This window comes from Mus musculus, chromosome 9 (assembly GCF_000001635.26).
Source record: "Mus musculus strain C57BL/6J chromosome 9, GRCm38.p6 C57BL/6J".
Lineage (NCBI taxonomy): Eukaryota > Metazoa > Chordata > Mammalia > Rodentia > Muridae > Mus > Mus musculus.
The window spans coordinates 73,679,339-73,697,047 of record NC_000075.6 but is presented as its reverse complement, the minus strand read 5'-3'; the positions used below and the strand labels follow the sequence as shown (position 1 = coordinate 73,697,047).

General features: G+C 40.9%; 1 protein-coding gene across 7 annotated transcripts in view; it reads left to right on the top strand.

The window, feature by feature from the left end:
• Unc13c (unc-13 homolog C) overlaps positions 1-17,709 on the top strand; it is a 528,734-nt gene that overhangs the window by 311,108 nt on the left and 199,917 nt on the right. For all 7 annotated transcript variants that reach the window (XM_006510931.4, XM_006510934.4, XM_006510932.4 and 4 more), the window contains 3 exons: positions 2,062-2,177; positions 3,680-3,843; positions 16,555-16,711. In XM_006510931.4, the coding sequence (XP_006510994.1) occupies positions 2,062-2,177; positions 3,680-3,843; positions 16,555-16,711 (437 nt within the window). The remainder of the gene's footprint in view (positions 1-2,061; positions 2,178-3,679; positions 3,844-16,554; positions 16,712-17,709) is intronic.

The window sequence follows — 17,709 nt, the reverse complement described above, 5'->3', positions numbered from 1 at the left end:
GATTGTCATTTTATTTCCTCAGAAGACAGGCAGGAGGATCACCAGACCAAGGCCTGCCTGGCCAATTTTGCAAGGACCCATCTCAAATTAAGATGTGAGAAACTGGCTGGGGATGTAGCTTAGTGGGAGAGCACTTCCCTCACAAGTATGAGGCCCTGAGTTCAATTCCTGGTACTGAACAAAACAATAGGATTGGGAGGGATGTCCTAGCAAGTGGGGAAAACCCTAATGATTCTGTGCTACTTAAGAATTTCCAGAACTCATTCCTGCTAGACAGCAAAGATGAGAAAGTCAGGATCCCACATAGCGGAGGCAAGCTTCATAGTCTTATGTGACTAAAACCAGAGATTTGTAAGGATGGAGAGATGAGTCAGCAGTTAAGAGCACTGACTGTTCTTCCAGGGGTCCTGAGTCCAGTTCTTAGCAAACACATACATGGTGGCTCACAACCTGCCCTCTTCCGGTATGTCTGAAGACAGCTGTAGTGTACTCATATACATAAAATAAATATTTCTTTTAAAAAATGACACAAATATGTTTAGGAAACGGACCAAGTAAAGTAGTCTTCAGCAATAAACTATTGTTTTATTTAGATACTATTTTTTTCCTTATAAATGTGACCTTTCATCTATGCATCTCCTCTGTGAAATGGGTGTCAATCTTGGGTTCCCAATCCATATTCATATTCTAGGAATATTGTGACTCTGTTCCTCTCAAAGTTATGATAGGTTGAGCTGTTCCCCCCTGACTCAAATCAAATTGTTGAATAAACTGATTGTATTTTGATTCAATCCAAATAATTAATATGACATTTATAAATAAGCACAAGTGGTAAATAAACTATGTGAAAACTGCTTTCATCTTGCTGCTAGCCAGAATTTGGTTCATCTTTTGAAGTACAAAAAGAGCAAGAAGATGCTGAGAAGAAATTTCCAAATGAAACACTTTCCTTCTGAATTTTATGCTCTGATTAACTTGCTTGTAATTGCCACATGATGAATTTAATTTTACTATATGAGGGCAGGGGGTTCTTTGATCTTCTGTCCAAAGCCTCTACAGGCAGTTTAACAATTACAACAGCACAATGGGCAAGTGTTGTCTGTGGGGCTTAAGGTTACTTAGTCACATGGCATAAAAAAGGGAGATGTTCCCTAGGTAAACTTCTGTGTGTGTGTCTGTGTGTGTATATGAATCTGTGTGAGAGTGTGTATAGATTTGTATGCATGTATATGTGTATATATGTCTGTATGCATGTGTGTAAGCATATGTTTGTGTGTGTACATGTGGTTTGCTAATTTACATTTCTTTTCATTAACAAATTTGTTTTTTAAAATTTACTTGTATATAACATATAGACATATAAGAAATATATCTGATATATAAATAATATATAAATTTATTATTTATAATAAATTAATGAATTGTTTCATAAATAAATTTGTTTTTAAAGACCCATTATTTTTATTTTATGTATATGAGTGTTTCATCTACATACATATGCATAGGATGTGCTTGGTACCCATGTAGGCAAGAAGAAAGCATTGAATGTCCTGAAAGTGAAGTTAAAGATTCTTATAAGCTTCCATGTGGACAGGGGAACCTAAGCCCAGATCCTCTGCAAGAACAGCAAGTGTTCTTAACCACCCAACTACTTCTCTAACCCATAAATTGGGTTTTAAAGAGTTTTGCACATGTATGTAAAGCTTACAGACCACTTTCACCTGCCAGCTTTTCATCCTGGTCGGCATGCACTCCCCCACACATAGCTCTCTTTCATGTTCACGTCTGCTTTGTTTTGTGACTCACTGAGATTAGTCAGACCGGTCCATGTGCTCCTGTGTTTGGCTGTAGCCTTTGGAGGGCTCTGCAGTGAGTACAAAACTAGTCACAGTGGTCCCCTGAGTCTCTCAATAGCCAATAGTTCACAGAAAAAAGGTAGGGCCCCATGAGCCTCACTTGGCCCAATCTTTATGGTTGTGGTGAGTTGGTATATTGGGGAACTTGAATTAGAATTATGCTCCTGTTGAAATAACTGACCAAGAACATTTTGTTTTTCCTCAGAGAAACGGACAGATAAGTCAGCTGTGTCTGGGGCCATCCGACTAAAAATCAATGTGGAGATAAAGGGAGAAGAGAAGGTCGCACCATACCATATACAATACACTTGTTTACACGAGGTAAGTGACAAAACACATTTCCCTGAAAGTGAGACTTGGTGCAGAGGGGCAGCGATATTATGAATCACAAAATAAGCACTGGGTTTTGAAAAGTCATAGAATTGGGTTTGGGGCGTTCCGACTGCCTGTGGGGACAGGGGCTTGCTGAGCCTGTGGTCACAGGTGGTATGCTGAGGTGGGAAAACCCAGTGGAAAACTGGCCCTTCAGTGGGAATTCAGAATGAACAATCAAGGCAGGAGACAGAGGACCAAGCTTCCAGCTCCTGTCTGTTCCTTGCTGTACACGAACTGACTACTTGCCCCTGGGCCTTCTCCAGCTCTGCATTGTGGAGGTAAGAAGTGTCAGTAGGACCTTCTTGGATGAAAATTATACTTTTTCAAATGCTCACAGGAAGGAGATGGATGATCTGAAGCTGAGGAATGTTCTTTGCCTCATGCTCTGGGCAAGAAGGACAGAGCACTTTCCCCAATAGGATATACATCAGCAAGGTGGCTTTCCTACTTCCATTCCCGTGGCTGTGATAAAATGCCTGACACAAAGCAACTTAGGAGAGAAAAAAAATTTTGGCTCATAATTCCATGTTACAATTGATCAGCACCAGGAAGTTAAGGAGGTGGGAACTTGATGCAGCAGCTCACATGCACGGTCAAGAGGAGAGAGAACAAATGCATTTCTATTTCTGCTCAGTGTTCTCTCTCCCTTGCTCAGTCAAGAGTCCAGCCTGTGAAATAATGCTGCTGGCATTCACGTGGTTCTTCCCTCCTCAAGGCAGTGAGTTAAGACAATCACCCACAATTGTGCCCAGAGAGCAACATGACCTATATAATCTCGTCCTGCGTATCTCTTCCCAGGAGATTCTACATTGTGTCATGGTGACACCAAGCAAATCAACACAATACCATAGATTTTAAACACATTAAGTTTTCTAAATACATTTATAAAAATCCATACCTCTAAACACTTGATGCTTGTAAAGGTGTGCACTCACACCATTTTACCAAACAAAGAATGAGGGATTGTGTTTCAGTTGTTCACCCAGTAAGTAATTTTAGAATTTATGATTAATTTTATGACTGATGAACTCAGGTATTATGTCAATAACCAGAATTCTATTTTCTGACTAATAAACAGCAATGCTTTGCACAGGATTTTAGTCTTGGAACCCTAGCAGAGAAGATGTATACTCAATGCTGTACTTTCTAGGGCTGGGGATCTAGCTCAGTAACTGGTAAGGATGCTTGCTACCAAGGTTACTGGAAATGGCTGGGCTGGGTACATTACAAACAGATGAATTATTGATTCTGCAGATTCCCAAACAGAAGCAAAGGCAGATTTCCCATAACAAATTCAGTTTAGTACAATCTGAGATATTCCTGTTGCATTCAGAGGCAGGCAGTGTAGACATGATGGTAATACAAGGGTATTCTATAGAAAAGCACAGTTAACTATTCCTACCCTGTCCTGAGGAGTCTCTGAGCAACTGCAAACTGTTTGCTTTCAGAACCTGTTCCATTACCTGACGGAAGTGAAGTCTAATGGCAGTGTAAAAATACCAGAGGTCAAGGGCGATGAAGCCTGGAAGGTTTTCTTTGATGATGCGTCTCAGGAAATAGTGGATGAATTTGCCATGCGTTATGGGGTTGAGTCCATTTATCAAGCTATGACGTAAGTACTGTAGGATGCTGGGGTGGTCATGGATCTCAATTTACATCTAATGGGAAGAAAAGGAACCTTTATCTCAATTCTTTGTGGTTTTTTTTACATATATTTTCTCTCTCTCTCTCTCTCACTCTCTCTCTCTCTCTCTCTCTCTCTCTCTCTCTCTCTCTCTGTGTGTGTGTGTGTGTGTGTGTGTGTGTGTGTGTACACGAGTGCATGCATATACTTTCCATAGTTTGTCTGTGGAGGTCAAAGTGAAAGTTGTAGGAGTCTGTTCACTGCTTGCACTGTATGGGGTTCTGGAATTCAAACTCAGGATGTCAAGCCTCTTGGAAAACACTCTTACCCGGTGGCCATTTTTCTGGACCTCATCTCAATTCTTCTAGCCCAAATGAAATCCATCAAAAAATAATTCCTTTACAATGTGCATGTTGCCAAGTGCATCAGTAAGACACTAAGGATCAGAGAACTCACCATTACTACCCTCCTGTCTCTATTCCACATTGGGAAGGGGAACTCTTCACCAGCATCAGTAGCATGGGAGATTTAGAAATTCCCACCTGTGACCCACTGACTCAGATATTCTGAGAATAGGGCCCAACAGTCTGAACATCCTTTTGGTATCTGAGGAAAGTAAAGCCTTGCCATCTCACTATTATGATTACCCAGTTGTTAACATCTGACACATAAGGAGTCATTGTAGCCTCTTAGAAAAGCCTGGGTCCTATGCCCCAGTATAAAGGAATGCCAGTAAGCAGGAGTGGGTAGGTTGGTGAGCAGGGGGAGGGGAGAAACAATAGGGAATTTTCAAAGGGGAAACCAGGAAAGGGGATAACATTTAAAATGTTAATAAAAATGTCTAATAAAAAAAAGAGAAAAAGAAAAAAAAGGAAAAGCCTGAGTTCTTCCTTCGATGTGTATACTATTGCTGTTGTGAATAAAGCAAAGATGTTTGTTTTTGAGTTTTGAGGGACCCCACTACTGCATGACTGGGATAATGAGTCAGTTTACACAGACACCTGACCTTAACAGGTATATCACTAGGACTTAGAATTGGACCTCTTATTCTCCACGATGGATAGTTTCCTGCCTCCTCTGTGTTTGTAAGTGTGTTTAGTTTATTATCTATGTACAATGTATAATAGTACAGTGTTTTTAGGCATATACTAATGTAACTGCAAATATTAGCACCAAGGTCATATTCTCATGTAAAATAAATGGATGAGGCCCTGGATAATCAACCAATTCTATTTATAGAAATGATCAATTTTCTCCTAACTTCATTTCTGTTGTTGAGATAAAATGCTCTAATAAGAAAGCAGCTTAAGGGAGAAAGGGTTTAGTTTAGCTAAACTAGCTCACACATTCAGATTTCTGTCCTACAAGAAAGTCAAGGCAGCCAGAGTTTAAGGTGACAGGTCACAGCCACAGTTAAGAGCAGAGACAGAATGGAAGCATGTGTGCTCACTTGATTCTGCACAGCTTGATCCCTCCAGTCTTACATAGTTCAGGAGCTCCTGCCTAGAGTATGGTGCCACTCATAGTGGGTTAGGTCTTTTCACATCAGTTAAATTAAAACAGTTTTCTATAGACCAAGCCCACCGTCTACAGAACCTTACTGAAACTCTCTTTTCAGGTGATTCTAGGTTAGTTTAAGTTAACAAAACTAACCTTAGTATGTAATTTGGTGCCAAATCAATGGCCTTCATCAAATATTCATTCATAGCATTCAATCACCAGTCATGGTTCTAGAAGAGAGCTATTTAAGAACAAATACATGTTTAAAATACTGAAATATTGAGGCTGGGAAGATGACCTGGTGGCTAAAGAATTGGTGCACAAGCATAGGTGCCTGACTTCAAATCCCCAGCATCCACATTAAAGATCTAGTAGGCATTGCAGCTCTGTATAGCAGCTGTACCCTAGTGCAGGAAACGTAGAGACAAGACAATCTCTGGGACTCAGTGGCCAGCCAGCCTAGTCAACTTGAGGGTTCTGGTTTAGTGAAAAACCCTGTCTCAAAAACTAAAGTGGAGGGGGATTGTATGACATACCAAACATTTAACTCTGGCCTCTACATGAATGGACACCTACATACATTTACATGAACATACACATTGATAAATGCTATTTCTTTTCAACTTATATAATGCCCTGGTGCTCAATAATAATGATCACACTTTTAGACATACAAGAAATCACAGAGGTCAGAAAATAAAGACTTCCTCCACAATCTAGAAACTCAGGTTTTATCTCTTTGACTGATAGCCACCCACTTCTCCTGCCCACATCTTGCAGCAGAGACTCACTGTCAAGGTGATCTATTCTGCGCTCTGGCAGCTGTAAGAGAGTCAGTAACTTTGACATGTGATTTACCCTATGCCATGGTATTTAAATCTTTTTTTGGGTTTTGTGTTTGTTTGTTTTTTTTTTTTTAATTTTTGTGTATGTGTGTACCTCAGTGAGTTTATATGCATCATGTGGGTGTAGGAGCCCACAGAAGCCAGAAGAGATAGTCAGATCCCTTGGAACTGGAGTTATAGATGGTTGTGAGCCACCATATGGGTGCTGAGAACTGAACTGAGCTCCTCTGCAAGAACAATGGTTGCTCCTAACCACTAAGCATCCCTCCCAGTTCCTACTCAAACTTTCTCTGTTCAGAATTGACTGGAGGGCTAGACTATAGCAAATGTATTGAGGTCAGGGGACAACTTGCTGGAGTAGTTCTCTCCTTCCACCATGTGGTCTTGGGAATCAAACTTGGATTATTGAGTTTGTCAGCCAGTGCCTTTACTGACTAAGCCTTTTTCCAGCTCATTTAAAGGATATATATATATATATGGAGGAGATGCCTACTGCGCACTTTTCCTCATTAATATTGTCCAGGAAAGATTTTGCTTTGGCAATACAAAATTTGCCATTACCATACCAGAAGAAAGAAATGTATTGCTTGAAACAATCTAATAATTCCGAAAGTACAGACTCTTTGCTTGCTCATATTACTGATCTGCGTGATTGGTGCTAGAAATTAATTGGTTTTATAAACAGATACAGGCCTCTAATTATATGTCAATATGTCAGCACAGTTAAAAACTATACTTATATTTAAGAAATATAGTACAGTGAGCGGCTTAGATCTAACTTGAATTCTAAATAAAGTGGCGTAGATGGAAATCTTGAATCACCACTTTTACTTCACTGGATTGGAAGTTCTGAATGCACACTAGAAACTCAATACATATTTGCAATAGAGGGAACCAGAAGTAGAGGTTCCTACCGACATTATTTTTGAGCCTCACTTTCTCCTGACCTATCGCTGGGTGTTAGAGATCTTCAATTGCCAAAAGCAAATAGAGGAGAAAGGTTGAATTTAATGAAATTGATGTCTGGGACTCCATCACTCTGTAAGTTGTGTTGAAATTCGGTTCATACCACACTGATCCTGTATAATTGAAAATAAACTTTCAGTTTCTGGCTATTATAAATAAGGCTGCTATGAACATAGTGGAGCATGTGTCCTTCTTACCAGTTGGGACTTCTTCTGGATATATGCCCAGGAGAGGTATTGCTGGATCCTCCGGTAGTACTATGTCCAATTTTCTGAGGAACCGCCAGACTGATTTCCAGAGTGGTTGTACAAGCCTGCAATCCCACCAACAATGGAGGAGTGTTCCTCTTTCTCCACATCCTCGCCAGCATCTGCTGTCACCTGAATTTTTGATCTTAGCCATTCTGACTGGTGTGAGGTGGAATCTCAGGGTTGTTTTGATTTGCATTTCCCTGATGATTAAGGATGTTGAACATTTTTTCAGGTGCTTCTCTGCCATTCGGTATTCCTCAGGTGAGAATTCTTTGTTCAGTTCTGAGCCCCATTTTTTAAGGGGGTTATTTGATTTACTGAGGTCCACCTTCTTGAGTTCTTTATATATGTTGGATATTAGTCCCCTATCTGATTTAGGATAGGTAAAGATCCTTTCCCAGTCTGTTGGTGGTCTTTTTGTCTTATAGACAGTGTCTTTTGCCTTGCAGAAACTTTGGAGTTTCATTAGGTCCCATTTGTCAATTCTCGATCTTACAGCACAAGCCATTGCTGTTCTGTTCAGGAATTTTTCCCCTGTGCCCATATCTTCAAGGCTTTTCCCCACTTTCTCCTCTATAAGTTTCAGTGTCTCTGGTTTTATGTGAAGTGAGGTAACACAATCACAAAGGAACTCACACAATATGTACTCACTGATAAGTGGATACTAGCCCAAAACCTAGGATACCCACGATATAAGATACAATTTCCTAAACACATGAAACTCAAGAAAAATGAAGACTGAAGTGTGGACACTATGCCCCTCCTTAGAAGTGGGAACAAAACACCCATGGAAGGAGTTACAGAAACAAAGTTTGGAGCTGAGATGAAAGGATGGACCATGTAGAGACTGCCATATCCAGGGATCCACCCCATAATCAGCATCCAAACGCTGACACCATTGCATATACTAGCAAGATTTTATCGAAAGGACCCAGATGTAGCTGTCTCTTGTGAGACTATGCCGGGGCCTAGCAAACACAGAAGTGGATGCTCACAGTCAGCTAATGGATGGATCACAGGGCTCCCAATGGAGGAGCTAGAGAAAGTACCCAAGGAGCTAAAGGGATCTTCAACCCTATAGGTGGAACAACATTATGAGCTAACCAGTACCCCGGAGCTCTTGACTCTAGCTGCATATGTATCAGAAGATGGCCTAGTCGGCCATCACTGGAAAGAGAGGCCCATTGGACACGCAGACTTTGTGTGCCCCGGTACAGGGGAACGCCAGGGCCAAAAAGGGGGAGTGGGTGGGTAGGGGAGTGGGGGTGGGTGGGTATGGGGGACTTTTGGTATAGCATTGGAAATGTAAATGAGCTAAATACCTAATAAAAAATGGAAAAAAAAAAAAAAAAAAAAAGAAAATAAACTTTCAGATGCTGACACATGTTATTGAGGGTTAAAAATACTTTTCAGAGGTAGTTTATCCATGCTTCCAAAATGATATTTCTGTAGCAGAAATGGAAGTTAATTTCCAATAGATTGTTGACAAAATAAAATTAAATTAAAAAATAACTCAACTAGAAAAGGATGGTTTATGGATATAGTTATCTTCACAATTACATGTATGAAATAGTGAATCGGTATTTCTCTATTGTTTTGAAAACTGGTTGAAGACAAAAAAAAAAACAAATACATAAATAACATGTCAGAAAATAAACCAACAAATCATGATGACCAAGCAAGCAAACAAGCACACAGAAGTACATTTTTCACCCTCATTTTAGAATTCTGCCTCTGAATATTTAAAACTTACAAAGTTAGGGGCTCAATAGATAGTTCAAAAGGTTAAAAGTGTTGGCACTTTTCCAGAGGACCTGAGTCCAGTTCTCAGCACCATATGATGGCTCACAACTGTCTACAACTCTACTTCCAGGGGATCTGCCACTGTCTTCTGGCCTCCGTACACACAGAGCACATACATACATGCAGGCAAAATACACATACATAGAAAATACATAATTTTTTTAGAAAGTTTAAAAATCACAAAGTTGAGCTGCTGTGGTTTAAAGAAGGCATATCCTATTGGCATAGTACACACACACACACACACACACACACACACACACACACACATACATTTGAAAAAGGACAAAATGGCTTAATTCTTCTGACTTTTCCTAGAAGTTTCTGTTGATACTTTTGGGCTGTATTCTTAGCCATGTTGCTCTATTGCTTCTGTGGAGACCGACTGATTTCTCGCAGGTGCATTCGTGTTTCTTTTGAGGTTAGACTTGATGGGTAAGTAAGAGGAGCTGGGTGTTAGACTCTGAGTGTGTCATTAAATTTTTCTCTTGAGCAGTTCTCAGAATACAGAGAAAGTAGACTCTGTTCTGCTGGGAAATGACCTGAGCTTTAAGACTCAGCTTGCCAGTCCTGTATCCTACATCTTGCTGACTATAAACACAATCCCCCTTACCACAGGCTATGTCTTATCAGGGACAGTTTGTCATCCTGTCTGTTAAATAAAGCTGTACCCTTTGCTCTGGAACATTCATGGGGACAGAGACTACATTTCTCCTATCAGAACAAGCAAACAATCAGGTACTTACAGACTCCGTGCCCATGTGGAAAGTACAGCCATCAATCCACAACAGAAGGGCCTTTCCAACTTTCAGCAGTGAGAGCAAATTTTGTTCCCTCTCTCTAAGGAGCACATTCCACCATGTGGATTGCTTCCTGGGGTCAGACATACAAACTATTTACATCACTATAGTGTGGCTTGGTATTTCTCACTTGTATAAGTGTACAATTTTTTCCTTATAATGTTCTAATACCTCTGAGAACATAAACGGAATTTCATTGTAGGAAATGGTTGAAATGATTGGCTATGTGTAGTATATGTATTAGTCCATGTATATATGTATGTGCATGTCTGTATGCATATATGTGGAGGCCAATGGTGCCTGCTAGGTGTCTTCCTCTGTCACTGTCTACCATATATTTTAGGACAAAGTTTCTCTCTGAAACTAGAGCTGCCCTATTGTCTACACTGGTGGCCAATGAGCCCAGGCAATCAGCCTTCTCAGCCTCCCCATTTCCGGCCTTACAGATGTGTGCTGTTCCACCTGGCTTAAAGCTATGAACTCAGATCTTTATCCATCAGGCACTTTACCACCTGAGACAATGCCCCAGCTCACATAATTCAAATTTACACAATTTAAATTTACATAAATTTACATAATTGGTTACATACTTAACTCATTAATGAGTTTTTAATTCATTGTAAAAGAAAGCCAAAGCTGTGCTTGAAATGTGGGATCCTGCTAAGCTAGGGTCTTCCTCTGTGATGCCAACTGAGAAAAAGCTTTGGGTCATAGCCTCTTGCTGTGACTCTAATGACTTGTGCCTCAGTCCCGTTAGCAAAAACTCATCTGTAGACCAAAACTATTGGGAGATTGTCTTAAACCAGGTTTATTCAGCTAATAAAGCCACACACATGCCTTCTAAGGAGAATGTTGGGCAACTGACTTCTTTGTTGATGTCCAACCTTTTCTTCAGGGTATGCAAGATGGGTGAACTGTTGCAGGAACGGAGGGCACAGCAGTGAATAAGAAACCTAGGTCCAGATCTGGACCTAGCATTCTAGAATGCATAATTTATTTGTTCAGCAGATGTTCCCTGTGCATGTAGGTGTAAGGACTTAGGCAGAATGCCTTAAGCCTATGAATGTGACTATAACAAAATGCCATAAACTGATGGCTTATAAACAATGGGGGTTTATTTACCATAAGTTAGTAAGACAGTGAAATCCAAGGTCAATGTTGTCCTGTGAGGAGCATTTTCCTGTTCATGGAAGACTGTCTTCTTGCTGTGTTCTCAGCATGTTCAGTGTGGCAGGATCTCTCTAGGATACTGTTTTAAAAGCTACTATTGGGTCAATCATGATAATGCCAATCTCTATCTTAGCACCCCTCAAAGAACTGACCTCCTTACACTGTCAAAGGAATAATTTCCTCATAGAAATATCTCTCCTCATAGAGGACAGATTTAGGCCACAGCCATTAGAACTCCAGAGTAGGAATGGCTCTTGCTTCTACTCGGCTCTGAGTTTGGTGTGGCTAGAAAGCTGGCTCAGTGGGTAAAAACACTGACTGCTCTTGCCAAGGACCTGGGTTTAGCTCCCACCACCCACAACCTGAGAAATTTATTGTGCTAAAAGCAATACATAAAATATCAGACTCCATCTCTGGAGTCTGCCTTTACCCAGCCTTCTCTCACCCTTTTCTCTAATGAGTTTCACAGCCTATTGCCCATCCCCTATTGCACAACTGTACTGCACTTTAGGAGTTGAATCCTCTTTGATGTGTATAGAGGGAATTATGTGTGGTAAATGAGAAAAGGCATTCCTGCCTCTGGAGACAGTTACCATGGAGTAGAGTCTGATGGACAGCCCTGCTGGGAAATAGCTAGGCCCAACTCTCTGCTACAGAGGCATACAGTGAGCAGCATCAGACATGTCATCCCCCTTCCTGGTGGCCAGGTAATACTTAAGAGGTAAGACACAGTCCATCACTGAGTATTTCTTAGTCCAGTCAGCTGGCCTGAAGTTAGGGAAAGTTGGTCCTTGGTATCTGAAGTCATTGGTTGGTACTCTTGCTTTCTGGGGCTGGTAGGATTTGAGTTCCTTTCTGATCTTTTTGGAGCCTTCTGGAAGATTGGAGAATGACTCCTGTGCCTCTTTAGATAGTGCCCATCAGACCCCAGAATTGCCTCATTCCAGTATTAATCAGAGAATTAGATATTTCTGTCAGTTCTTTGAGATGAATTTCTGGCTAATGTTCTGGATGATTTAAAGCAGTGCTCTCAGCAGAGCGATGATGGAGTGTGGTCGTCATCACAGCATTAAAACATTACTACCACCTACCATGGCCAAATGCTCATAAAGTGATTGATGTCATGATCAATTGTCCTGTCAAGGAAACTGAGCACTTGCCTTGTCCCCTGTAACTCTGTAAATGCCTCCAGCTCCTGTTGCCTTGTTTCCATTAGGAAAAAACCAAAAACAAGACCAAAAACAAAACATTGATCCATCTCTGGGTGTAGGCAATCACTGTATTAAATAAGATCTCAATAAAGACAGCAGAACTGCAGACACACATGTACATCTACAGTGTACCACCCCAGAAGGAGAGGAAGAGGCCCCTAAGGAAGTGAAGTCAATGTACTGAGAGACATCTTCCACTCCTGCACTTTGACTAGATATCATAATGAAACAAGTCTATCTGCATGGTGCTACAGCATAATTCACACACACACACACACACACACACACACACACACACACACACACGGAAAAGAACTTCAGATAGCTTCTTCCTATTGGACTCCTTTTCTCCATTCTCCTTTCTCCAACACATCCTCCTAAAATCTTACACCCAAAATAATCTCTTAAAAATACCTATCTGATGATGTTGCTTCTTTTTTGTGTAGAGGAATTATAGTTTCTGGGAGATGACTTTTTAACTTGCATCTACTTTGTGAGAATTCGAGTTTTATTTGATAAAGTCCTCTGACCAATGAAGATGTAGTTGGCCTAACATACGGTACAGAGCTCCACATAAACCAACAGACATACTGGTCAGAAATTCTCTCCTAGCAGTAGAGGGTTGACTGCACCCAATTGTGTCTTCACTGTGTCTTGGTTTGTACTATCTCATCCTTGAGCTATTTCTTTCTAATGCCTAGCCTCATTTCAAGGCATCTTTCCTAAGCTTCTGAAGTCTATACTGATCGTGTTCTTACTCAGTGACTCATGCCACTATGTGTCTGGTTTGTGATTGTCTCACTGTTGCTTGTACATCTGTTATATGCCTGGGTCCGTGCTATTCTGCAAGCTGACTCACTGATTTGAGACCTATATCTAAGTATTTGTTGCATCAGCCTCCACAGACTCCAAGTTCTTCATTCTTCCCTGGTCTCTGCCTGGCCTCTCAGCCTAAGCCCCTCCCTTCTGACTGTTCTTTTCCCTGCGGGTAGACTGGACCTTTGGGGCTATGTCCTGTACCCTAATCTTTTCTCTTCTAACCTTCTGATCTACTCATACCCACTACAGGAGACAGATAACAGAACTAAAGCCTAAGCAACCTGGCTGTGAGGGTTTGTTCCCATTCTTATTACATTTTATTTACCTATCACAAGAGTGCATGTGTATGGAGGTAACTTGAGACATTGGTTCTTCCCTTCTACTGTGTGAGTCCTGGGGATTGCACTTGGGACATCAGGCTCGTACATCAAGTGCAAGCTCACCTAGTGAGCTGTTTTGCTGCCTGGCTAACTTACTTTGAAACCAAAAACCAGGTTACTCTTGTGGTGCCCTCCATTTCCAAATGACACTCTTCCAGCTTCAGACTTTTGGTAAAGTTTATTTTGGTAATTGCTTGTGATATCATGCCTCTACTTCTTCCTACATATGTCTGTTTTTCTTTTATCCTCTTCCAAATTGTCATATTTAGGCATTTAAGATTCCTTAATTCTTACCCCATGATTAGGGCATGAAAATCTAATTTTATAAAATTTGAGGAGCAAGGAGGAACATGAGGACTTTACTTTGAAGCTTTAAAATTTCTTCTCGAAACAGTTTTTATATCATTTGTGGTATTCTTGTGGATTAAGTGCATTAGCGATTAACTCCGTCACCAATAATGCATTAGTTTCGCATTAAGGAAAGAAATAAAAGCATTTCCCTTGGTATCATTTAGCCAAGAGTACAGACTTGAATTATCTACTTCATGCTCCCTGTGTCTTCTGTCCTCTGTCTGTTGTTTGAGTCTGAACCTGTGCCTGTCTGGAAGCTCTCTTGTGACTCTGTTCCTGTGTTTTTATATGTGTCTGTCTGTCCCTGTGTGTCTATCTGTTGTGTGACTGTATCTGTACGTGTTCAAGTGTGTCTGACTATGAGAGTGCCATGTGATTGTGTCTGTTTATGTTTCTGTATCTCTTTGTGTTTCTGTCCCTAACAAAGGGCTTTTTTTCCGTCTCTTATTGAGCATCACAGAAACCATCAAATGGAGAAGGAACGGACTATGTTACAGAAATCTTTTTTAACAGTTTTACAAGGGATTAAGTCACTGACTCCAACTGAACCCCAAGTGACCCAGATAGCAAACTGTATTACAAATGTCATTGTTTATCAACCAATATAGCAAAACACTATGGAAGATGTTCATTTTAGAAGATTGCTCTTAACCTCAATATTTGCAGCTTTCAGCAAATAGTGCAAATGTATTGTTCTGAGTCAGGGGCAGGGAAGAGTACATAATTTAAAATTACAGCTTTGTGTTACCTCAGGTTGTAAAACTTGATTACATGGAAAATCCAAGGCAAGTAAGGTTGTCTGTTATAGTGTTCTCTTAAAAGCAAGTTAAACAAATAGGCTGAGTACACAGTAGTATAGCGGCCTTAAGTCCCATATGACTTCAAGATATATTATTAATTCTGTGAGGTCCGGTAAAGTTCCAATCTTGTAAGAGATACTAGAAATAATTTCATAAGAGAGGCCCATTGGTCTTGCAAACTTTATATGCCTCAGTACAGGGGAACGCTAGGGCCAAGAAGTAGGAGTGGGTGGGTAGGGGAGTTGGGGGGGTATGGGGGACTTTTGGGATAGCATTGGAAATGTAAATGAAGAAAATACCTAATTAAAAATATATATAATAAATAAATTAATTAAGTAAGTAAAAATAAAGAAATAATTTTATAATATTGCATTGCTACGGTACTCATATTTAAATTTTTGAATTACATTTTTAATTTATTTTGTGTGGGGTGTGTATGTGTATAAATGTGCATGGGGATTCATGTGTGCACCACAGAGCCTGTGTGTGGAGGTCAGAGGACAATTTAAAGTGCTCAGTTTTCCTTGCACCACATGGGTTCTAGGGACAGAGTGAAGCTTGTGAGGTGTGACATTAATGCCTTTACCCACTCAGCCATATCACTGCCTCTCACTTGTAGCATTCTTGGTGGGTATTAATTAATTTTAATAAGCTCAGAGATAGTGATTTAAAAACGTAAATGCATTTACATTTCTAGGGTTAAATGATAGGCATCATATACCTCTTAGAACATCTGATTCTCAAGGACCATAACTTTAATCAACTTTCAGTTAATCTCATGGAAAAAAAAAAAGGGAGAAATCCAGCCCAGCTGTGAGCCAAGCAAGGCCACAATTTTCAGGGCTGACACTGGCTTGCTTTGTAGGATGCCACTCGTGCTATGCCCTTATACACATACAGCCTGTTTTGGCATTCAATAACACAGAATGCAGGGGTTCCTGGATGGGGGATAAATTACTAAAATATCTGAGCCAATGGGGTCACATTACATATGGAGATCCTTCCTGCTGTGCATATTTTATCATATTTCCACACTGATCACAAGCGACACTTTCAGCTTGCCAATCTTTTGAGAGAGTTCACACGTGACAGGTTTCCTTGAGAGAAGAAACAGAACAGAGCACCCGGTGCTTTTGATATGATAAATGATTCTCTTAGTAGAGGTTTCAATTGAGAGCCTTTGTGCTCAGGCCTGGCATAATTCAGTTGTTTGTCTAATGGAATCCTGTCTGTAACAAAGTGCTTAGGAAACAGAGTGGCTGATGGAGGCCCTTCAAGCCTGGGAACCTCAGTAGCGCAACTTTAGTCATGTGTGAAGCAGAATGAGGGGTGCCAGTGTGCGTGAAAAGTGGGGCCCCCTGCTGCAAAATACAGGGGAAAGTGGGGAGCAGACAGAATCAAATGAGCATTTGGGTGAAATGCGGCACCATAGGCTCTTAAATAATTAAAGATGAGGTTGGGGACTGAGGGTGACCCTGTGACCCCAGCTGGTATTCCAGAATGCTGGACTTTTCTAGGAACTGTGTTTGCCAGTGAGCATACAGCACCCACATAGTTCAAAGAGCCTGACGTTAACACCGTGAGAAGTCGCTTTCTAATCACACTACTTCACAGGTGTGGATGCAAAATGTCTAAGAGGCTGACTGTGTCTTTTCTTCCAGTCAGAGACCACAGGAGCTTTCGCTCCTTCCCATAGACGTAGTTGAGGAATGACGTAATGCTAACATGAGAAGGTGGGCTGGTGGATGGTGATTAGCTTCCATTTTAAAAGCACTGTATGTCTTGCTTTTTTAAACATTTCAGGCACTTTTCATGTCTGTCTTCTAAGTACATGTGCCCGGGTGTCCCTGCAGTCATGAGCGCCCTGCTGGCGAACATCAATGCCTTCTATGCTCATACAACTGTCTCCACTAACGTGCAGGTTTCTGCCTCTGATCGCTTTGCTGCTACAAACTTTGGGGTAAGTATGATTATTTTTGGAACTTGGAATTTTCAAGCAGTCTATGGGACTTAGATTTTCAAGGGGCTTTGGACCCCAGACTCTCTTCCTTCCTACCCACCCCATTAAATTATGTCTACTATATAATGAATCATCATAACTTAACATGAAAAAAAAAGTCTGATTTGGTACCCTAGGGAAAAAGGTTGTGGATATTTGACCAAAGAAAAAAATGCTCTAGAATCTAACTACAGAAGAACAAGGAACCTCCTTGGGGGTATCTTAGTCTAATGACCCATATTCAAGGTTGGATTGAAATAGCTTTAATGAAAGAACTTTGACAGACAGCAGGCTCACCACTGATTGACTCTCCGCATCTGAGATGACGTTTCCCACTTGCAAAACACATATTTGGTCAGTGTCCTGGGACTCTATAGTATGCTGCATGTTTGCAGATTTGTGGTTCGCTATGTTTAGCTGTATCTCCATGTTAATCTGTGCGTGGCTGCTTTCATGGATACTCCCTTGAAGGAGAGCATGGTAGATCTATGAAGATCTGCACCTACTGAAAGCTTCCTGCCTGAAGCACCCAAGGGTACCAGGAGTGTGTTGGCGAGTAAAAACACAGAGATTCTCAGAGGCCTATTTGTTACTTATTGTCTCTGTGAGATAGAAAACTGACACTGGACAGGTGGAAAAGACATGGAAATGAAGTCATCTTGGTGAAGTTGGAAGAGATGAGATTAATGAAGACAGAAATAGGACAGATTTCAGAGCCTTCCATGCACAAAATCAGTAGAATGCCCAGTACTTGCTGTCTTTGAAGATGGATTCAATGTAGGACTGGGGAGGACACAGGGTAGATTCTGGGAGTCTAGGCTGGGAACCTGGGAGGCAGCTTCAATGGTCAGTAATGCCACTGGGCATGTATTCCAATGTCCCTTTACTTTTCACAGAGAAGATTAAAATTCATTGAAAATACCACAGTTAGTGCTTCTCCTGCCTTTCCAGTCTCCCCA